The sequence below is a fragment of the Tamandua tetradactyla genome, chromosome 3 (genome assembly GCF_023851605.1).
Source record: "Tamandua tetradactyla isolate mTamTet1 chromosome 3, mTamTet1.pri, whole genome shotgun sequence".
NCBI lineage: Eukaryota > Metazoa > Chordata > Mammalia > Pilosa > Myrmecophagidae > Tamandua > Tamandua tetradactyla.
Genome location: NC_135329.1, coordinates 3,811,566 through 3,836,031, shown reverse-complemented (window position 1 = coordinate 3,836,031; position 24,466 = coordinate 3,811,566). Strand labels below are relative to the sequence as shown.

General features: G+C 38.8%; 1 protein-coding gene and 2 pseudogenes across 6 annotated transcripts in view; 2 read left to right on the top strand and 1 right to left on the bottom strand.

The window, feature by feature from the left end:
* The window catches only part of LDAH (lipid droplet associated hydrolase), a 185,092-nt gene that overhangs the window by 49,716 nt on the left and 110,910 nt on the right, over positions 1–24,466 (top strand). For all 6 annotated transcript variants that reach the window (XM_077152180.1, XM_077152181.1, XM_077152182.1 and 3 more), the window contains exon 4: positions 11,104–11,273. In XM_077152180.1, coding sequence (XP_077008295.1) covers positions 11,104–11,273 — 170 coding nt within the window. The remainder of the gene's footprint in view (positions 1–11,103; positions 11,274–24,466) is intronic.
* On the top strand, positions 11,992–16,723 carry LOC143676906 (phosphoglycerate kinase 1 pseudogene; annotated as a pseudogene).
* On the bottom strand, positions 16,015–16,705 carry LOC143676907 (glutamate--cysteine ligase regulatory subunit pseudogene; annotated as a pseudogene).

The window sequence follows — 24,466 nt, the reverse complement described above, 5'->3', positions numbered from 1 at the left end:
AGTAGTGGAAATACCAGCAGGATACTCAATGAAGGATGAGTTCATGTTCAGGCTTCTTAGTGGTGAGCTGTTAGCATGTCTTATTCCTACGTTCTTACTTTGGTGAGAAAAGACATCCATAATAGAGAGAAGCTATGTATTGGTTTACTTAATGGATGGAGCAACATCTAACTCAAGTATCATGGTGAGCTACCTGAAGATCATATGATGACACAGCAAACTTTCAAATAATACAACATGAAAAGCTGTTTTGCAAGTTGAAAACAGACTTGAAGGATAACCCTAGATCAGCAGTTCTCAAACTTTGGTATGCATCAGAATTACCTGGAGGGTTTCTCAGAACACAAATACTAGTCCTTACCCCCAGAGCTGCTGATCGTAGGTCTGGGGCGGGAATTAGCCTTTCTAACAAGTTCCCAGGTTTTGCTGGTGATGTTGGTCCTGACACCACGTTTTCGGAATCACTGCCCTAGTTCTTCACCAGTAATCTTCACCAGTACACACTGGGAAGAAAAACCCGTAGAAAGTATCTGTTGTGTGTCTGAATTGATAGGAAATGTCTTTAATTCTTGCTTTAAATTGTTGTTATTAGTTATGACTTTATTTTGAATATGCTATTGCTGTCAGGCTGCTCCTGTAGTAGAGTTGATAACTTAGTAATTAGACCTACCTAATGAGAACAGTGCCATCTAGAGGCATTAGCCCAAAGGGCTACCGCAGGGCCAAGGAAAGCTGTGGTTTCTAGAGGGGTGAAAGGGCAACTCATCATCATCAAGTTTGTTGACAACCTGCTAGGTTATTGTGTGTGGTGCTGCAGAAGTATGCAAGGAAATAGAAACTCTAGTCTCACCTTCTAGCTTAGTGACTCCCCATCTGTATTCTGAGTAGCCCTGTTCTGTGTAGGGTAAGGGGGCTCTGGGCCCGCTAGAACAGTTTTGCTTTCATTGGTTTTACATGTTGGAGATTATGTTTGGAAATGTATGCTATAGTAGTTTGCTTTATATAGCATAGTATTTTATTCCTCACCCAAGATTATTGACATAAAGCGGAGGTTTTCTGACAAGCAAAATATCATGCAGAAAATATGTAATTATTGAGTAAAAGGACGTAAACTGTAACCACACATCAAATGTTGAAAGGAAAGTGTGTTTTGCTTCATATTAGCACATTAAAATTATGAACAGTTGGAAATAATATTGTAGTTATACCACATTATCACAATCATAAATTGAGTACAACTGGGAGAACAGATGTTCACCAATGTCAGAAGAGGGCAAGTCAAGAAAAAAAAAGTATAAAAAGAAAACGTGAAGAGTTAGACGTTTTAAACTCTTTCCTGCTTTGATTCACTGTAGATTTAGCTTACTCAATGGAAGAGCCATTATCAACTAGTTGAAGTCATTTGTTCAAAAAATGTGAAATGAAAACTAGAAATCATATTGGTCTATTGTCTATTTTTTTGTACGCTGTATGACAGGGTCACATTTCAGTCTTTTTCCATGTGAGTATCTCGTTATTGCAGCACCATTTGCTGAAATTTTTTGTTTGTTTGTTGTTGTTGGTTTCTTTTGTTTGTTTATTTTGGGAAGTGCATGGGCTGGGAATCGAACACGGGTTTCCCCCGCATGGCAGGTGAGAATTCTACCACTGAACTACCCTCGCACCCTCAGATTGGTTTATTTTTATCAGATGAAATTACCTTAAAAAATGATATAATCTTTCACCTGATAAACTGGGCTCATGCTTATCAAATGAAACAATAAACCACCCCCACTCTTCTCCCTAAAATAGGAAGAAAGAGAAAAAGACCAGCAGAACACCCTCTCATACTTGACAAGACTGTGAAAGTGTTTGAGATGGAATGATTAGGTGAGCCAAAAGGCGAGGATAGTCAATCAAACACGTCCTATGGCTTGTGGCTGTAGAGATGGAAGCAAGTAAGTCTCTAGGTAGGAAAAAGAAAACTAAAAGGCTGAGTAAGAGAGGTAGTTAGCAACTAGGTGAATAAACCTTGAGGACAGTAAGGTTTAGTAAATGTCAGAAGCAAAATGACAAATATTATCATGCCTCACTCACATGAACTAATTATAACATGAAGTTGAGGGCATGGGTTATCATGTTGCAGGCCTATTGTAAGGGGTCATAAATTGTAAGCTCTTACAGCAGTCACATCTATTCCAGAGTTGTAGTTGTAATTTCTAAATTGTGAGATGCTGAGCTATTTGTGTATAACCTGGTCATTCCCTGGAACTTTGGGTGTTGACACTTGAGACTCAGAATTAGAGTACTGAGGCTCTGAAAGTCAGCATTACCCCATATAGCAACTGTTAAAGAAGTTGAAAAAGTGATCAGACTTTGACTAGAGATATGAATGAAGCTGGTCTGGATAGGACTGAGGCAAATGAAAATACAGGGTAAAGGATGATATGGTCTATATTTTAAAACCTCAACTTCTGTGTGAGGTCAAAGGGAGAGATGTTTATTTGGTGCAAAATTTATGTTTTTGTTAGTATATTATCTAATTTAACTTGTATCTTCAGCTTATTTGAACACCAGAATTACATGGAATCTTGAATAAGGAGAGAGATCTTGTTGGTTTGTACAGCTAAGTGTGACACCCCAATATATCCCAAAGTAATTTGGCCAGAGAATAAAAAAATATTTGCCAAGTCCCCTTAGGGACTTGGGAGAAAGGAGGAAACATTAAACTTCCCCATTTGGAGAATTTCTGATATTCTTACAAACAATGGGGATAGCCAGTTCAAAAGGCTGAGCCCTTAATCTTGGGGTTCCCCCCATGAAACTTATTCCTGCAGAGGAGAGGCTAAGCCTACTTATAATTGTGCCTAAGAGTCACCCCTAGAGAACCTTTTTGCTGTTTAGATGTGGCCTCTCTCTCTCTAAGCCAACTTGGCAGGTGAACTCACTGCCCTCCCCCTTGTGTGGGACATAAATCTCCTTGACAACGCGGAACATGACTCCTGGGGATGAGCCAGGATCCAGCATAATGGGATTGAAAAAACCTTCTTGACCAAAATGGGGAAGAGAGAAATTAGACAAAATAAAGTTTTAGTTGCTGAGATATTTCAAACAGAGTTGAGGGGTCATTCTTTAGGTTATTATTATGCATTATAGAAATATCCCTCTTTAGTTTATGGTGTGTTGGAGTGTGTTGGAGAGTATGGTGTGTTGAAGGGAAGTATCTGAAACTGCTGAACTGTGTTCTTTAGTCTTGATGCTTGAAGACAATTGTAACTATATAGCTTTTTCTTTTCTTTTGAAATTCCAGCTTTTTAAAATTTTTCTGCTTTTACACAAAACAAAGTAGAAGAAATAATACAGGATTAAAAGTGCAAAAATAGTTAATCAATAGAACACATATACACCCAAAAAAGATCCAATTAGAAAGACAGGCTTATTTACAATGAGGAAATACATGTGAAATTAAGGTAATTTTCACGTGGAGTATTTTTTAAACAATGAAGCATGCTACACGTGTGCCACTGTCTACAGCAATATTGAAGGGGAAAGAACATTTATTTAGGGACAAATATTGTATAATTGTATGACTTTCATAATGATTGTATGATTGTGAAAACCTTGTGGCTGACGCTCCCTTTATCCAGGGAATGGAATGATGAGTAAAAAATAAGGGCAAAAATAAGTAAATAATAGGGGGGGTGAGGGGTAAAAAAAAATCGGGTACATTGCAATCTCCGTGCTATGATTTGCACCTTGAGGGTTAACAGAGACCGTTGGTGTTTCGATACGGGGAGTTTACTGAATGCTGAGGAAGCTGGGGACAGATGACACACAAACTATGGGTGTATTCTTTTGCATCAGCTTAAGTGAATTCAGGGAACAGTTGTGAAAGGAAGGACTGTTTGGATTGGTGAATTAATTAAGTGTAAAGAATTAGGGACCATAGTTCTTGTCCAGTTACCTCAGTGACGTGTAGCATCAAGAAAAATCCTGTGTGCGGCTTCTGTTTTCCGTGTGGGTAATAGAAAAGTGCATGGTGGTTAGCTATCCAGGAATAGCATGTCAAAGCTTTGTTTTTGAAAAAACAAAATATATATATATATATATATATATATATATATATTTGGAAATTAAAAAGACAGAAAAATACATGTATGTAACAGTCCAAAATCCTGTCATGCAGAAGATACTACTTTGCCATAATAGTTTTTTATTTTTTGTTCATAAGATAATTGAAATAAAGTAATGCAGAGAAGGTTCCACTCCTTTGTATCTCATCTCCAGTTCTGCTACCATTACTTTAGAATAAATACTTCCCGTCTCCTTTTATATTTTTAGTTATGCATATGTAGTGATGAAAAATAAGTGATATGGTTTTATATGTTTTAAAGTTTATATAAAGAGTAAACTAAATATTCATCTTGCTCAAAACATTCTTTAAAATGTGAAGCACTATGTTTAGCTTTTTACTCTCCACATTTCCATTGTTTAATCAAGGTTATTTTAGGTTATAGCGTTGGCATAATGATCGGGCAGGATGGATAGGGGACTGGAGTAGAAAATTCTAGGTGGAATTAGAGTTACTGTCTGTAGAAGGCCCACAGGGTCCTCGTCTCCATGCCTGCTGGACCTGTGATCACAGATGCCTGTTATTAGTGCTTGTGTGAGACCACAGAGTTAGAGCCAGTCTGCATCTAGATATATGTATACTGTATATATAGTTAAATATATGTAGTTAAATTTAGACTGCTATGCATGCATTTAAATATATAGTTAAATTTATATTTAATTAATTTATTTAAATATATAAATTTATATTTAACTATTTTATTTAAATAAAATAAATTATTTACCATATATTTATGGTAATGGGCCTATGGTAAGGAATATTTTCTGCTTATTTATCTTGGGTTATTTGGAGAGAGGAACAATCATTTTTATGACTCCCAAGGGATATTACTTTTCTCTTTGACCCAATAAAGCCTGTTCTTTTCTCAAGCATTTATTTACCTCAGTATTTTGTAATTATGCTTTTATGTCTGTTTCTCCTTACCAAACTGAACTCCTTAAAGACAAGAAAAACATTGTATTTATACCCATATTTTCAGTATTACCAAGGGCCAATTAGTCACTGTTTTCTGACATCATTATCAATTTAGTTTGTGTAAAAATATAAGAAAATAATATGTATCAGGTCTACCAATGATGTCATGAGGCTATAAGGGATACATAATATTTTGATACAAAAACTAAGAACAGTTTTAATAATAGGAGCAATGGCTTTGAACACCTAGATAAAAAGTAACTGTGAATCACTGATAGTATTTAATACTTCCAAGAACTACTTAGAAACAAATTATGTGTACCTTTTAGAATAAATTCCAAAATTGACACATGAGCCATGAAGTGAATTCCAGTGGAGATGGTTCTAAAAAAATAGGGACATGTTCTAATAGGGAATTGTCCATATCTTATTCAGGATCCCTTATTGGTAAAGACATGATAAATTGTGTTATTTGTTGTCAGTTCAGGCAGTTCTCAGTTTAGAAACACATTATGTTTCAAAGGTGCTTAGTTGATTATATCTTGGAGTACATTTCTTTATAGAAAGAATGGTATAAATTATTTCCATTTTAAGTCTCCTGATTTTGATACTATTCAATATTATTTTATGCAGCAAATTATGGAGAAAAGTTGACCTCTAGCATTTTTCAGACTATATTAAAATAATAATAGGAATAAAAACATATAGTCAGGTCTATAATTTTTTTACCTTTAGTTTTCACTAGTAAAATGGTGTTCAGATAGCTCATTTAAATTTTCTGTCATTGATCACTAGCAAGTAGTGTGTTTACTGTGAAAATCTTCTGAGGAGTTCCCAGAGGTAAAGCCAGGTTTAAGTTGAGGGGTTCACCTGAAATGATAAGACCTTATTTCTGGTGTCTGAAGTTTTAAAGTATTTATTACATTTTGCTCATGTCCTTTCCCTCTGCTCTGACCATGTTAATGTCCTGGTACATTCAGGGGAGGACGTAAATGAATTGAAATAGCAACAATAGTAGCTTTTGCTTATCAACTCATGCCAGACACCTTGTGCTATGAGCTTTAAAAGTGTTGTGGTATCTTAAAGTCACAACCCTAGAAGGCCAGCTGTATCATATCTGAGGAAACTGAAGTCAGAATTAGAGGATTTGCCCAAGCCCCACTGTTAGTGGGATGCTGAGCTGGGATTTAGGCCTGGATTTATCTTGTCTCCATCACCCATGATCTTTTTACTACACCATGATGTACTATGGAAATTTTCAAACACTGTGCATTTTGAAAAATAAAGAGCTTGGGTTCCATTTATATATATATATATATATATATATATATATATATATTTATTTATTTATTTATTTTATGTCAGAGAAAATTTGAATTTGGAGCCATCAGGAGTTCTACCAGAGTCAGATTTCCAGAGTCTGTCTCCCAGTTTTGTTTGCAAGATGGAGAATGAATTCAAGGCTGACCTGGGCAGAAAGTTAGGACAGAACATTTCCTGTGTGGGAGATGAGTAGTACCAAGGAAACGGGAAAATAATCCTAAAAAACTCTTCGACAACTGTATGTCAGACACTGGGGAACAGAGTTAAGCAAGACATAAATTGTAAGTTAGGAGTGAATTAGGAGTACTATGGGAGAGATAAACCTGGAATGTGGTAGAAACTGAAAAGAAGAGTACTTGACTTTTCACCTATTGAATCATTAAAAGGCATCTCATAGGAGATGATATTTATTGAGAATTGAAGGAATAGATATTAACCAAACACTGAAGGAAGCCAAACAGCAGGGACAAAAATAAAGGGCAGTTCATAATGAGCTTTGGGTCATTTTTTGATAAGCCACACTGTTTATAATTTGCATCAATATTTTGCCAAAATTGTGAAGGCAAAAGATTTAGTATCCTGATGATTAGAATTTTAGCAAGCTATTAACTACCTTTTGATATTTTGAAATATTTCACCGAGTCATTAGAGTCATATATATATATATTTCTATTGGAGTTTTTATAGTCATAGAATATTTGAGCTGGCAGAATACTCAGAGATCATCTAACCAGTTCATGTTTTTATTCAGCAGTGAACTTTACTTGTTAGTATACAAAGATGAAAAGATGGACCTTGCCTTCAAGAAACTCACAGCCCAAGAGAGGAAATAAGCATAAGCAGGCAATTATTTCAGTGTCATGAAATGTTATAATAATTGAGTACTGGTTAAGCACAGAGGACAGCTCATTCATTTTTCTGGAGGTTAGCTAGATAAAGTTTTAAATTAAATCTTGAAGAATGAATGGCAGTTCATCTTTGAAAGGGAAGGAAGGATGTTTCTGGTCAGGACTGCATCTTCTGCAAAGGCATGGAGAACATGGTACATTTGGGAAACAGTGGGTGCTTCTCTGTGGCTGCAATATAGGGTATAGGTGGTGTGATGTTGAGGGCATGTATGACTTTGGCCATATAATAATGGTGCCCAGCTGTCTGGTCAAGCAAGCACTAACCTAACTGTTACTGCGAGGACATTTCATGGACTTAAATCATCAGTAAGTTGATTGTATTTATGGCTGATTATATCTACAATCCACTAAGGAGAGTGTCTTCAGCAATGAGAGACATTTAATCCAGACAGTTGAAGCCTTTAAAAGAAGAAGTGATGACTTCAGCAGTCAGAAGAGGGAACTTTCATCTCTACTTCAGCTAGCTAGCTACTCCTGGAGAATTCATTGAAAACGTTCATCGAAGTTGCCAGCTTATAGCCTGTCCCTATAGAATTGAACTTAAGCATCCCCACAGTTGCATGAGACACTGTTATAAAACCTCATACTATTTAGAGATACCGCCTTTTGGTTCTGTTTCCCTACAGAACTCTGACTGATACAGGTGGGGAGTGCTAGAAACAGGGCTAGAAAGTTGTTGGAACTAGATTGTGAAGCCTCTTTTGGCCATGCTAAGGAACTGATCATTTCTTATGGGAAACAATAGACATTGAATGAAAGCAAAGAATGTATTTATTTTTGGTGGTAATATAGAAAATTGACAGGAGTAGGAAGAGACTGTCCAAGGACACCTGTTGGAGAGTATTTTCACTGTGTTAAACTAATGCAGTGACAGTGGAGATGAAGAGAGAGAAATAGATTTGAGATACATGTAGGAGAAAGAGTCAGCAAACTGAACTTGCTGACCAATTGGATGAGGTTGAAGGAGAAACTGAGGGTGACAAGATTTTTTGTTGGGAAGTCTGTCCAGGTTATAAGCTTATTAATTTATATGGGAAATCCAGAAGAGGTAGGATACTCTGATTTGGCAACAGGTAGGTGGTCACACAGAGTCATCTCAGCACGACAGAAAATGCCAGAGTGCATTTTTGTGGGATGAGTCACTTAACAATCTTGCCAGTTCTTCATGGAAGAACCTTCTCATGTGTGCTGGTTTGAAAATGTCATGTACCCCCGAAAGCCATGTTTTAATCCTGATTTAATATTGCAGGTGGAAGCTTTTGATTAGATTATTTCCATATAGATGTTCCACACCCAATTGTGGGTGTGACCTTTTGATTGGGTGAAGATGTGACTCCACCTCTTCCAGGTGGGTCTTAATTAAGTTCTGGAATCCTTTAAAAGAGGAAACGTTTTAGAGCAGAAATGACAGAGCTGACAGAAACATCAGAGCAGAGCTGACAAAGATGCCAACACTTGGAGAACAGAGACAGGGATATTTGGAGATGCTTAGAACCCAGTAGATGTTGCCATGAGATATTAAGCAAGCCAGAATCTGGAGAGAGCCAAGGGAAGCCAAGAGACAAAAGCTAGTCAGGGAAAAGCAAAGTGAGGAACCCCCACAGAGCAGAGGCTGAAAGCAACAGAGCCCTAGCGCGAGGGATCAGAAGATGCCAGCCACATGTCCCCCTAGCTGACAGAAGTGTTCCTGACCCATTAGCCTTTCTAAAATTAAGGTATCTCTCCATGGATGCCTTAATTTGGACATTTTCATAGACTTGAAACTGTAAAATTATAACTTTTAAAAGCTGTTCCATTTCTGGTACATTGCCTTTCAACAGCTTAACAGATTAATACACCGTAAATAGTTTATTTCTTGCGGCCAGGGCCTGAATATTCATGCATGCTTCATTCAGTCATTCCACAAACACTGTTTTTGCTTAGTACCTCCTGTGTGCATTAAGTATATAACTGCACAGAAATGTTATTGCGCTCACATTTCAGTGGATAAAAAAATTAAGTAAAATATGTAGTGTGTTAAATGGCAGTAAGCATGAAAAAGAAGGGTAGAAAGGGGAATTGAGAGATTGTGTAGACATGAAAGGAATGTAATTTGGCAACTATGTGGGCTGGTAAAATGAAGAGTTTATAGTATTTCTACTAAGACTTCTAGTGTTACTTTCTTATATATATATATATATATTAAAAAAATAATAATCCCCTAAAATAATGAAGCAGTGCCATGGGTTCTCTTAGTTATCTAAAAATATAACTTAGCCTAAACCAGTGGTTCCTTAGAAATGCAAATTCTTGGGCCCCACTCAGACCTTTTGAATCAGAAACTCTAGTGGTGGGACCCAGCAATCTGTGTTCTAACCAGCCAGTTTTGGGGATTCTGATACATGCTCAAGTTTGAAAACCGCTGATGTAAATAACAGTAGTTCAGGGGATAGTTGACAGTTCATGAGCATGAGCTTTGGGTTTTTCATCTGCAAAATGAGGTTAATAATACCTCCTTTCCACGATGTTGTAAGGTGTTTTGGTTTGCTAAACGGCTGCCAGGATGCAAAATACCAGAAATGGGTTGCTTTTTACTGTGTAAGATTTTCAAATTTACAGTTATAAGACCATGAAAATGTCCAAATTAAGGCATCAGCTGGACCATACCTTCTCTGAACGGTTGCCAGCATCTGGGACACCTTTGCCACGTGAAAAGGCAGTTGGCAGCATTTGCTAGTCTGTCTCACCCAAGTTTCAGCTTCTGGCTTCAGTGGTGTGTAGGTTGGAAGCTATTATGTACCCCAGAAAAAACTGTCCTATCCAGTCTTGTGGGAGCAGCCAATTTTTAATCCTGATTCAATACTATAAGGTGGAAACTTTTGATTAGATTATATGCACAGAGATTTGGCGTGCCCAATTGTGGGTGTGAGCTTTTGGTTAGAGGGAGATGTGACTCTGCCAATTCAAGTGGGTCTTGATTAGTTTACTGAAATCCTTCAAAAGGAGAAGCATTTTGAAGAAATCGCAAGCAGAGCCAATGTAGATGTTTGGAGATCGAGACGGAAATAGCCCAGGTGCTAAGCAAAGACTCACAGAAATAGCTGGAACCTGAAGAGAAGAAATCTCTGGCCCAAGCAGCTGCTAAGCTAAGCAGTGAAACCCAGAGTTTTGTCCTGGAGCAGCTAAGTGAAGGCCTACAGATGCTAGGACAGGAAACCACTGGCATCAGAAGCTGGAAGCCACAGAACTATGAACAGGGACCAGCAGATGCCAATCTCACGCCTTCCCAGATCACCCTTCCTTGAGCCAAGGTATCTTTCTCTGGATGCCTTAGTTAGGATATATTTATGGTCTCAGACTGTAAACCTGTAACTTATCAAATTCACTTTTAAAGGTCATTCCATTTCTGCAGCATTAGCAAACTAAAACAAATGACTTACTCCTTAGCTTCTGTATGTTCTTCTCTCTCAGCTTCTCTGAACCCTCTGGGCTTTTTCTGTGTGTCCCTTACCCTCTTATAAAGGACACCAGTTAGGGACTTAAGGTCCATCTTGAATGGGGTAGGTCACATCTCAATAGAAATAACCTAATAAAAAAATCCCACTTACAATAGGTCTGCACCCACAGCAATGGATTAAAAGAACATGGCCTTTTCTTTTAACTAAGCGCTTCAACTACTATATGAGGATTGGTTGACAGAATGTAAAGAAAATGACTAATACTGTATCTGGCCTTTAGAGGCTTTTGATAAATGATAACTTCTTTCATCATTGCTGTTTTTTTCTTTTGTTTTATTTAGATATTTTCCCCATTGAAATGATTACTTTCACTTACTGAATGAAAACATGCTTATATTTTTGCTTTTAGATACAAATGCTCAGGAAATTAAGGACATCTATGGACTCCATGGTCAAGTAGAACACAAACTAGCTTTCCTGAGAACTCATGTGCCAAAGGAAACAAAACTTGTGTTGATTGGCCATTCAGTGGGCTGCTATTTTTCTCTTCAGATACTGAAGCATGGCCCTGAGCTTCCAGTAAGTATGCCTTAGGAGGTGGCTATGGGTACTCGATTATGCACTTGCACACGTCATCCACAGCTCTCCTTTTCTGTTTTGCCTTATGCAGTCTAATAGCTCTTATTTAATTGCTAAATAATAAAAGGGAGGAAAGCTTGTTAGCTGTCTTTATCTTTATTTCCATTTGACTGTGAGTTTTTACAAGTACATGTTTGTGCAGTTCCCATAATGGTTCAAAAATGAAGCTGTAGAAGATACTAATTTTTCAGATGAACCCTTTGAATCTACAGTGATCTGAAGTTCTTATTTACATGTAATTGACTGTCTTTTGTAAGGAAATAGTTAAGAGCATTCATGAGCTTAAGACCTACCAAGAATATGTCTTTATTTGGAAATGTGCAGAAAGACTTCAGTAGCTTCAGACAGCAACTTCAGTGCAATCCTGACTCTCATTATGTAGAGTTAGGTCCGCAGGTCAAGGGCAGTCTTTAGACCCCAGGTACAAGTTTGGGGGTTCCCAGAGCCAGCCTCACTTCTGACCAGCTAGTTACAAAGTCAGGAGTTTCCACTACCCTCTCAGGTTTGATAATTCTCTGGAATGACTAACAGAACTCAGGAAAGTATTATACTTATTATTATAAGTATATATTATTATTATTATATAAGTATATATTATTACTGATATAAGTAATTATTAATATATTTATATTAATTATTAATATACTTTTATTATTAATATATTATAAGTATAATATAGTTTTTATTATTATAGTTTTGTTATAGCAGAAGAATACAAATAAAAAATTCATAAGGCAAGGTCTGGAGGGTCTCAAACACAAGTTTCCATGTCCTCTGCACCTGGAGTGAGAATCTTTCACCCTCCTGGCACACAGATTTGTATTATGAATAATGGAAGCTCTCTGGATCATCAGTGCCCAAGAGTATTTCTTGGAATTTTATTTCATAGGCTTAATTAATGGAGTCAGTGCCCACCTAGTTGAACTCAATCTCTAGTTCCCATCCTGAGATAGGGCTAGTATGATATGACCCAAATCCTAAACCCAGATACTGGGACAAAGACTAATCAAATTTTATATTGCAGTAGAGAGAGTATTTTACAAAAGTTTATCCCTCCTTTCAGAAGGAAGATAATTATCATCACCACCACCAGTGTCATGGTTGATAGGCAGAGAGATGTCCTTATGAACACTGTCTTCAGTGTTACAATAGACCGGTCTAAGACCATACCCAAAAGTGTAAGACTGCAAACTTCTTCCTAAGACTAGAAGCAAGAAAGGGATGCCCACTGTCACAATTGCTATTCAACATTAATGTTCTAACCAGAACAGTTGTGAAAGAAAACAAAATAAAATTGCATCCACATTGGAAAGGAGGAAGTAAAGCTTTTTCTATTTCTAGATGACATGATCTTTTATGTAGGAATTCCTGAAGAAAATATATGAAAGCTTTATTTAGAGCTAATAAACCAAATTCAATAAAGTAACAACATTCTAGTACAGCACACACAATCAGTGGTGTTTCTATACATCAGCAGTGAACAGTCAAAAAAGAAATTGAGGACAATTCCATTTACAGCAGCATCTGAAGAATCGTATGTTTGGGAATAAATTTAACCAAGGTTGTAAAGGAATCATACATGGAAAACCAGAAGTCATTGTTGACAAAAATTAAGGTAGACCTAAATAAATGGAAGGAAATTCCGAATTCATGAATTGAAAGACTGTTGTTAAAATATCAGTATTACCTGTATTAGTTAGGGTTCTCTAGAAAAATAGAATCAATGGGGAACACTCACAAATATAAAATTTATGAAAGTATCTCACATGACCATGGGAACGCAGAGTCCAAAATTCACAGGGCAGGCTGTGAAGCCGATGATTCCGATGGAGGGTCTGGACAAACTCCACAGGAGAGGTTCACCAGCCAAAACAGGAAGAGCCTGTCTCTTGTGAATCCTCCTTTCAGTGATTAGATTAAGCATTACTCATTGCAGATGACATGCCCCTTTGGCTGATTACAAATGGAATCAGCTGTGGATGCCGCTGACATGATCATGATTTAATTCTATGAAATGTCCTCATTGCAACAGACAGGCCATCACTTGCCCAACCACCACTTGACCAAGTTGACACATGAACCTGACCATGACATTACCCAAAGTCATTTACAGATTCAATACAATCTCAACCAAAAATACAATAGTCGTCTTCACTAAAATGGAAAACCAATCATCAAATTCCTATAGAAGGGCAAGGAGCCCCGAATAGCCGAAACCACCTTGAAAAAGAACAAAGTTGGAGGACTCACACTTCCTAATTCCAAAGTTATTGCAAAGTTACAGTAATCAAACACTGTGGTACTGGCACAAATATAGATATACAGACTAAGGGAATAAAATTGAAAGTTCAGAAATAAAACTTCACATCTGTGAACATTTGCTGTTTTACAACTGTGCCAAATCCGTTCAGTGGTGAAAAAGGAGCATCTTCAACAAGTGGTACTTGGAAAACTGGATACCTACATACAGAGGAATGATAGTAGACTCTTCCCTCATACTGAATGAAAATAACTCAAAATAGATAAAAAATCTAAATATAAGAATCATATATATAAAACTCTTAGAATGAAATAAAGGAGAATATCTTCGGGAGCTCATATTAGACACTGGATTCTTTTTTTTTTTTTTTTTTAATACTCAATTGATTTTTCCTTACTTTTTTTATTGAGAAATCACACACATAAATTCTATATATGGTGTACAATCAGTAAATCATAATATCATCACATAGTTGTTTATTCATCACCATGATCATTTTTTAGAACATTTGTATCACTCCAGAAAAAGAAATAAAAAGAAAAACTCATACATATCATACCCTTAGCCCCTCCCTCTTACCATTAGTATTTCTATCAATGGAATTTATTTTACCCTTTGTCTCCCTTACTATTTATTTATTTATTTATTTATTTATTTATTTATTTATTATAGTTACCCACTATTTCAGTTAATCTTTATTTTACAAAAACTAATATGGGGAGAGGAGGAGCATTGGGAGGCACTATAGTCCTGGTCGGCACACTGTGCTTGGCACTCCACACATGTGGCGAGTATACAACAGCCTCTTGTTGTCCTCTACGCCCCAAGGCTCTCATCCCTGCTGTATTATCAAGATGTCTCCTTCCAACAAGTTGGCCCTGGACAAACTGGATGTGAAGGGGAAACGGATAATCAATGTTCCTATGAAGAACAACCAGATAACAAACAAAGGATCAAAGCTGCTGTCCCAAGCATCCAGTACTGCTTGGACTATGGAGCCAAATAAGTTGTTCTTATGAGCCACCTGGGCCAGTGTGATGGTGTCCCATGCCTGACAAGTACTCCTTGGAGCCAATTGCTGTAGAACTTAGATTTCTGCTGGGCAAGGATGTTCTGTTCTTGAAGAACTGCGTGGGCCCAGAAGTGGAGAAAGTTTGTGCTGACCCAGCTGCTGGTGCTGTGATCCTAGTGGAGAACCTCTGCTTTCAAATAAAGGAAGAAGGGAAGGGAAAAGATGCTTCTGGCAACAAGGTTAAAGTGGAGCTAGCCAAAACAGAAGCTTTCCAGGCTTCACTTTCCAAGTTAGGGGACATCTATGTCAACAATGTTTTCGGCACTGCTCACTGAGTCCATAGCTCCGTGGTGAGAGTGAATCTGGCACAGAAGGCTGATGGTTTCTTGATGAAGAAGGAGCTGAATTACTTTGCCAAGACCTGAGAGAGTCCAGAATGACTCTTGGCCATCCTGGGTACAGCTAAAGTTGCAGACAAGATTCAGCTGATCAATAATATGTTGGACAAAGTCAATGAGATGATTATAGGTGGTGGAATGGCTTTTATCTTCCTCAGGGTGCTCAACAACATGGAGATTGGCACTTCCCTGTCTGATGAAGAGGGAGCCAAGACTGTCAAAGATCTAATGTCCAAAGCTGAGAAGAATGGTGTGAAGATTATCTTGCCTGTTGACTTTGTCACTGCTGACAAATTTGATGACAATGCCAAGACTGGCCAAGCAACTGTGGCCCCTGGCATACCAGCTGGCTGCCTGGGTTTGGACTGTGGTCCTGAGAGTAGCAAGAAGTATGCTGAGGCTGTCACAAGGGCTAAGCAGATTGTGTGGGAAGGACCTACGGGGGTATTTGAATGGGAAGCTTTTGCCTGAGGCACCAAAGCCCTCATGGATGAATTGGTGAAAGCCATTTCCAGGGGCTGTATCACCATCATAGAAGTGGAGACACTGCCACTTGCTGTGCCAAATGGAACACAGAGGGTAAAATCAGCCATGTCAGCACGGGGGGTGGTGCTAGTCTAGAGCTCCTGGAAGGTAAAGTCCTTCTTGGGGTGGATGCTGTCAGCAGTGTTTAGTACTTCCCTGCCTTTTGCTTCCTGTGCATTATCCTCTAAGTTAACTTGGTGTTTTCTGCTTTGCCATTTGGCATTAGCCAACATCTTCAGCCACATCAAGGTTCAGCTTGTGGCCAAGAGACGCAGCATCAGGAACCCTTAAACAGCTGCACAGCATACTCATTTTTACTGCACTCTGGATTTGCCTACATTCTTCACAATCCCATTTGAATTTCTTAGTGATTAAACCATTGTACTTTCTAGAGTGTGTATATTTATATTTGCCTGCATATGATCATTCCATTCTTTAGTTCTCTTTTTGAAGTAGTTTATTCTGATTAGCTTTGTCACCATTTCACTACTCTTTTGGATCATTATGAGTCAACAGCTGTATGTCGAATTGTTTAGCAAATGCGGTCAAATCAGGTGGCATCACACAGCAAGAAGCAAGATTAACTTGGTTACTATTTGGTTTTACCTGTGCCCACTGATACAGTTGCTCCAACTGCATCTTATCTAGATCAGAGGTACCAATAGCAACAATTTTTTTGTTCTGAACTAAGTTTTCCAATTCCTCCCAGTAAGGCTGCAAATGCTCCAAGGAAAGATTAACTCCGTCTTCAATAGGAGGTAAGCAATGATCACAGAATCTAGCTGTGCAACTCCAAGGACTGAACAGGCCATGTCAACTGCATTTCTAGTTGATGATGAAGAGTTTGATCCTACAATGAACTGTTTGGCAGAAACTTTCATTTCTTCTCTCTCATCAGGATTTATCTTTTCTATTGCATGAGATACAGTACATTCCAAGACATCTGGAAACTCCCTGACCAAATCTGGGCTGATTTGGGAACTCCACTCATTCAAAGTCTTTTGGATGCAATCTCGAAGCTCCTCGCTGTGCGTGGACGGGCACTTCTTCCGCAGGCGGCCCCAGTTCAGCAGGTTCCCCGTCTGCAGGTGCAGGGTGCTGGCCCGCGCCAGGAGCGCCCCGGCCGCGCGGCTGTCGGTGCCCATGGCAGCACTGCCGGAAAGAGTGAAGCAGCTACAGGGCCACGGATGGGAAAGGCGGCCGCTCCGCAGGACGCGGTGCCCTGGGCCGGAGTGCCCTGGGCCGGAGTGCCGAGCGCGCTGTTGCCGCTCCGCGCGGCTGGACCACGGCCTGCTCTCGGGTTCAAGGGGCGCTGCGGCAGAGCGGTGACCCTGGAAGGAGGCGCTGGTGACTCTGGCTCCCGCTCTCGCGGCCGCACTGGAGAGTTGGCTCCCAACTGAGCTGTTTCCTGGAAGGCAATGACTAAGCAGAAATCACGGCGGAGAAAGTGCTTCGTAACCGTTACCGTCCCGCGGCGGGGCAGGGGCGGGGCAGCGAGGGTCTGGGAGACGCTGACCCGCGGATGACTGGCCTTCGGCCTGCGGCGGGCGTGGCGCCCGGTGGGCAGGCCACTATTTATTTTTTTATCCATATTTTTTACTCATCTGTCCATACCCTGGACATAAAGGAGCACTCTGGGATTTATTGGGGCATGAAACTAACCTGGACAAACCAACAAAATCTAAGCATTGGATTCTTGAGCTAGCACCAAAAAGCTAAGTAACATAATAAAAAATATATATTGGACCTCAAAATTTAAAGCTTTCATTTTGCACTAAAGGATATTATAAAAAAACAGATAACCTACAAAATGGAGGAAAATAATTGCAAACCATATGTCTGATAAGGATTTAATATCCAGAATATATAAAGAACTACAACTCAATCACAAAATACAAACAACCCAATTAAAAAAAAAATAGGCTATGATCTTGAATAGACATTTCCCCAAAGAATATACAGATGATCAATAAGTACATGAAAAGATGCTCAGCATCATTAGCCATTTAAAAAATGCAAATAAAAAGTACCATAAGACTGTGGCACTTCATACCCACTAGTATGGTTATTAAAAGAATGGAAAATGAGTGTTGGCGAGGCTGCTGGGATGTGGAGAAACAGGAGTCCCTGTGTGTTGTTGGTAGGCATGGTGCAGCTGCTATGAGAAATAGTTTGGCAGTTCCTCAGGAATTTAAGTATTGCATTAACATATGTCCTAACAATCCAACTTCTAGGCGTGTACCCAGAAGAATTGTAAGCAAGGACTTAGATGTTTTTACAGTAGTGTTCATAAACTTATTCATTCATAAACTTATGAATACTGCTGTACTCAAAAAGTGGAGCCACTCAAGTGTTCATCAGTGAATGAATAATGAATAAACAAAATGTGATACATGCATACGTGGGCTATTACTCAGTCATAAAAAGGAATTAAGTGTATTTTTTTTAACATTGGCAGGCACTGGGAACCTGAAGTGTATTTTTGAAAATAATTTTATTGAGAAATATCCACACATACAGTCCAATCATATTATGCAACCAGTAGCTCACAAGATCATCACATAGTTGTGTATTCTTCACCAGGATCATTTTTAGAACATTTGCATCACTCCAGAAAAACAAATAACAAGGAAAAAAAGAAATCATGCATCCCATATCCCTTACCTCTTCCTCTCATTGACCCACAGTATTTCAATCTACCCAATTTTTACCCTTTATCTCCCCCTAGTATTTATTTATATTTTTTACTCACCTGTCCATACCCTAGATAAAAGGAGCATCAGATACAAGGTTTTCACAATCACACAGTCACATTGTGAAAGCTGTATAATTATACATTCTTCAAGAATCAAGGCTGCTGGAACACAGTTCAGAGTTTCAGGTACTTCCCTCTAACCTCTCCAATATACCATAAACTGAAAAGGGATATCTTATGTGTAATGCATAAGAATAACCTCCAGGATAACCTCGCGACTCTGAAATCTCTCAGCCACTGAAACTTTATTTTGCCTCATTTCTTTTTTCCCCCTTTTGGTCAAGAAGGCTTTTTCATTCCAATGATACCGGATCCTGGCTCATCCGCAGGAGTCAGCTCCCACGTTGCCAAGGAGAGTTACACCCCAGGGAGTCCTGTCCACGTAGCAGGGAGGGCAGTGAGTTCACCTGCAGAGTTGGTTTAGAGAGGCCACATCTGAACAACAAAAAGGTTCTCTGGGGGTGACTGTTAGACATAAGTAGGCTTTGCTTCTCATTTGCAGAAATAAGTTTCATGGGGGCGAGCCCCAAGTTTGAGGGCTCAGCCTTTTGAATTGGCTGTCCTCACTGTTTTGAGAAAATCAGGAATTCCCCAGAAGGGAAGTTTAATATTTCCTCCTTTCTCCCAAGTCCCCCAAGGGGACTTTGTAAATACTTTTTTGTTCTCTGCCCAAATTACTCTGGGATATACTGGGGCATCACACTTACCTGTAGAAACCAACAAGATTTCCCTCCCTATTCAAGATTCCGTGTAATTATAGTGTTTGAATAAATTGACAATACAAGATAATGTGCTACACAAAATAAAATTTTGCACCAAATAAACATCTCTCCCTTTGATCTTGAACTGAGGTGGAAGTTTGAAAATATGGGCCATAGCATCCTTTGCCCAGTATTCTGTTTTACCTTAGTCCTATCCAGATCAACTTCTTTCATATCTCAAGACAAAGCCTGATCACTTTTGCGGTTTTTGTAACAGTTGCTGAATGGAATAATACAGACTTTCATAGCTTCAGTGCTCTACCTCTGAGTCTCAGGTGTCGCATAAACACCCAAAGTTTCAGGGAACAATCAGGTTATGTAAAAATAGCTCAGTATCTCAGAATTTAGAAATATCAGTTACCACTCCGGAATAGATGTGACTGCTGTAAGAGCTTACAATCTAGGAACCATTTCAGTAGGCCCCAACCTGATAACCTGTGCTCTTAACTTTAGTTCTCTGAGTTTGTGTATTATAGTTAATCCTTGTGAGTGCAGCATGGTAATACTTATCTTTGTTTCTGACATTTTATTCAACATACTGTCTTTAAGGTTCATTCACCTAGTTGCATGCCTCACAGCTTCATTCCTTCTTGGCCTCTCAATAGTCCATTGTATTTATGCACCATAGTTCCCCCTTCCGTTCCTCAGTCATTATACACTTAAGTCACTTTCATCCGTTGTGAATCTCTTGCCACCATAAACACCGGTGTGCTAATGGCCATTCCTGTCCCCACTCTCAGTTCCTCCAGGTATATACTGGCAATGGGGTTATAAGATGATATGACTGGACTCCTGGCCTCCTGTGGAACCATCACACTGCTGCAGGGGCTGTGCACCTCAGCTTCCCTAACAACAGTGAATATACTCCACATTTTCTCTAGCTCTTGTTTCTCTGTTCATTTTTAAAGTTTTATTCACACATCATACAATCCAACCTAAGTGAATAGACATACCTTCGCCACCATAATGTATATGAAGACATTTCCTTTTCTTCCACAAAGACTCCATACCCCTCCCCCATGCCTCCTGCTTGTTGACATTTAGTTTTGGCTTAATGCCTTTGGTATATTCAGTGGAAACATTACAGTGTTATTCTTGACTATAGACCCTAGCTTGCATTGATTGTACCATTTCCTATCAGTTTTCAACTGCTTCCAATGTTGATACTTTTTGCTCTCCCTCATACAAAAACGGTTTTATATTTGTACATTTACTCACCAACCTTGTCCACTCTAGGTGTCCCTAAGTTCTACTATCTCAGTCTTTACCCTCTATGTTTCCTTCTGTTTTCATATGTGTCCCCAGCCCTTCTACCCAACAATACATTCAACCTCATTCAGTGTACTTAAATAATTGTGCTACTATCACCTAGTATTGTGCTATCCATTTCTGAAATTTTATAATCAGTCCTGTTGCACAGTCTGTATCCCTTCAGGACCAAATTCACAATCTGAACCCTCTTTCTACCTCCTGATAACCCATATTCTTAACTTTAACTCTCAGAGTTCACTTATTAATATTAGTTCATATTACTGAGACCATACAATATTTGTCCTTTTTTCTGGCTAATTTCACTCAAGAGAATGTCCTTCATGTTCATCCATGCTATTACATGCCTCCTGTCTTTATTGTGTCTTACGGCTTTGTATTATTCCATTGTGTGTATATAACACAGCTTGTTTAGCCACTCTTCCATTGATGGACATATGGTCTGTTTCCTCTTGGCAATCACAAATGATGCTGCTATAAACATCAGTGTGCAAATATCTGTATCCTTGCCCTCTGTTCTTCTGAATCTTTACTAGTGATGGGCTTGCTGGATGATATGGCCGTTCTGTATTTACCTTTCTGAGGAACCACTAAACTGCATTCCAGAGCAGTTGTACCATTTTTCATTCCCACTAACTGAAAAAGTGTGCCTCTTTCTCCACATCCTGGAGCACTTGTTGTTTTTTGTTTTTTTGATACTGGCCATTCTAGTGGGTGTCAAATGATATTTCACTGTGGTTTGATTTGCATTTCCCTAATAGCTGGTAAAGTTGAGCATATTTCACATGCCTTTTAGCCATTTGCATTTCTTCTGAAAAGTGCCTGTTTTTGTCTTTTGCCCATTTTTTAATTGGATTGTCTTTTTGTTGTTGAGTTGAAGAATTTCTTTATATATTCTGGATACTAAACCCTTATCTGATATATCATTTCCAAATATTGCCTCCCATTGCATAGGCTGCCTTTTTACTTTCCTTACACAATATGTACAAAAGTACTTTTTGATGCACAAAAGTGTTTAATTTTGAGGAGATCCCATATATGTATTTCTTTTTGAATGCTTGTGCTTTGGACATAAGGTGTAACTATCTCGTCTCTTATTACAAGATTTCTAAGATATTTCCCTATGTTTTCTTCTCACAGTTTTGTGGTCTTAACTCTAATGTCTAGATCTTTGATCCGTTTTGAGTCAATTTTTGTGAGGTGTGAGGTATGGATCCTTTTTTATTCGTTTGCTTTTTTTTTGGAGAGATATCCAGTTCTCCAAACGCCATTTATCGAAGAGGTTGCTCTGTCCCAGCTGGGTTGGCTTGACCACCTTATCAAAGATTAGTTGTTCATAGATGAAAGGATCTATTTCTGAACATTCAGTTGAATTCCAATGGTCAATATATCTATCTGTCATTACACCGGTATTATGCTGTTTTGACCATTATAGCTTAATAATATGCTTTAAAGTCAGGTAGTGTGAGATCTCCCGCTTCATTTTTCTTTCTCAAGATATTTTTAGCTATTTGGGGCACACTGCCCTTCCACATAAATTTGGTTATTGGTTTTTCTATTTCTGCAGAGTAAGTTGTTGAGATTTTAATTGATATTCCATTGAATCTATAAATCAATTTGGGTAGAATTGTTCTGTGAGCACTTGAGAAAAATGTATATCCTGCTATTATAGGTGTAATGTTCTGTAAATGTCTGTTCAGTCTAGTTCATTTATTGTATTACTCAAAATCTCTGTTTCCTCCCTCTTTTTACTATTACTGATAGTCTTCATTTCTATACTCTTCTCCAGACACGTCTCTTCTGCCTTTTCCTATTAGCCAGTAGTGTTCCCTTTAGAATTTCTTGTAGAGCCAGTCTCTTATTCACAGTTCACAGATTCTCTCAGTGATTTTTTTTGTCTGAAAATATTTTAATCTCCCCATCCTATTTTGGAGAACAGGTTTGCTGAGTGTGTAATTCTTGGTTGGCAGATTTTCTCTTTCAGAATCTTAAATATATCATACCACTGCCTTCGCACCTCCATGGTTTCTGCTGAGAAATCCGCACATAGTCTTATTGAGCTTCCCTTGCATACAGTGGATTGCTTTTCTCTTGCTGCCTTCAGAATTCTCTGTTTATCCTTGACATTTGACAGTCTTGTTGGTAAGCATCTTGGAGTATGTCTATTTGGATCTGTTTTGTTTGGGGTACACTGTACTTCTTGGATCATAATTTCATGTCTTTTATAAAAAGGAAATTTTCAGTTATTGTTTCCTCCATTAGTCTTTCTGTTCCTTTTCCCTTCTCTTCTTCTGGAACACCCACAACACGTATATTCATGTGCTTCATGTTGTCATTCAGTTCCCTGAGACTGTTCTCATATTTTCCCATTCTTTTCCCTGTATTTTCTTTTTTATGTCAAATTGCAGTTGTCCAGCCCTCTAGTTCATTAAGCCTTTCTTCTGCCTCTTCAAATGTATTTTTTCATCTCTTCTATTGTGCTTTTCATTCCCCTGAGTTCTGCAATTTGTTTCTCTAACTTTTGAGTTCTTCTTTATGTTTGTCCATTGTCTTCTTTATATCCTCCCTCAGTTCGTTGATTTGATTTTTGATGAGATTTTGCACTGTTTGTTCAAACATCCTGAATTAGTTGTTTTAACACCTGTATCTCATTTGAAGTGTTGGTTTGTTCCTTTGTCTGGGCCATATCTTTGATTTTCCTAGTATGACTCATTTTTTTGCTGGCATCTAGGCATTTGATTTCCTTAATCAGTTTATTCTGAAGATTGTTTTCACTTTTTCACCTAGGATTTTCTTGCTGGATGCTTTGTTCTCTATCTGTTTTTTGACATTCAGTTCAACTTATTCTAGACCTCTAGCACAGGTTCTGTTTAGCTGATCAGAATTTTTCAGTTCTTGTTTTTCTTTTTCTTACCTTTCCTATAAGGAGTGTGTCTTCTTTTTTTTTTTTTTTTTTTTTTTTTTAAGCGGGTCTCCTCAGATATTATAGACCCTAGTCAGATTTTCCTTGAATAGACAGTCTCAATTTTCGGGCAGAGACAATAGCCAGCATCAGTTTTCCATGAGTGTGAGACCCAGCATGTTGTCAGACTTTCCTATGAAGTCTCTAGACTCTCTGTTTTTCCTAGCCTGCCCAGCATGTGGTACTTTTCTGCCTGCAGCTTCCCACCAACGTAAAGTGATGTTGTTCCTTTAATTTCAGCTGACCTTCTCTACCAGGGGGGTGGTTGAGACAAAGATGAGGCAGTAGGTGGCCTTTGATTGCCACTGTTTTCCAGTTCCTAGGGCCTGAATTCCTTGGAGAAGGGATTTCACTTGAGCTGGATATTTCCCCCCTTTTCTTGAGAAAGAGATGCCCTTTAGGGAATTAACCCCTTTCCCTTGACTAGTTACTTTGTCTCCCATACATACTTTAGTTCTTCCCTTGTCTGGAGCAGTACTAGAGTCTGAGAGTGCTTACGGTTTTATCTGGTGAGCTGTTTAACAAGTGAAAAAAAAAAAAAAAGCAAAAAAACCTTTTCAAAGCCAGACCCCTGCTCTCAAGTTTGTTTTAGTCGGTATGTGGCTCTGTGTATTTCCATGCTCTGTGTGCCCCCTTTTCTTGGGGTCCAAGACCTTTTCCAGTATTTTGTGCTGTCCAACTCAAAAAGTCTTTGGCTTTTTTTTTCCTTTCTTTTTCCGTCAGCTCTACTCCCTCTCTGCAGGGGCAAAAACTCTTAGTACCTTTAATTCCTATTCCAGGTTTATCTGTGCTGGGGTCCTATTTTTAGTAGTCAGAATTTGTTAATTCTCAAGTGGAGCTTGGTTGAACTACACCCTTACTGCTAGTAAAGTCTGTTTGCTTTCTTCTCAGGGAACCAGCCTGCCGTGCCTAGGGGGAGGGGTGCTGGCCTCCATGGCTTGAGGACTTACAGTTCTGTGTGGGGTCTCAGCAGATCCACCGGTCCAAGCTTGTACATGCTGTGTGTCTGGTTGCTGATGTAGCCCCAGCAATTGTTCTGTACTGTTCCTGGCTATTTACTAGCTGCTCTGGAGGACAAACTAAATTCCACACTTCACTAAGCTGCCATCTTGTCCTGCCTCAGTCAATGGTGGAAGTGGAGTTCTGATACATGCTAGAGCATGGATGAACCTTGAAGACGTCAGCTTAAGT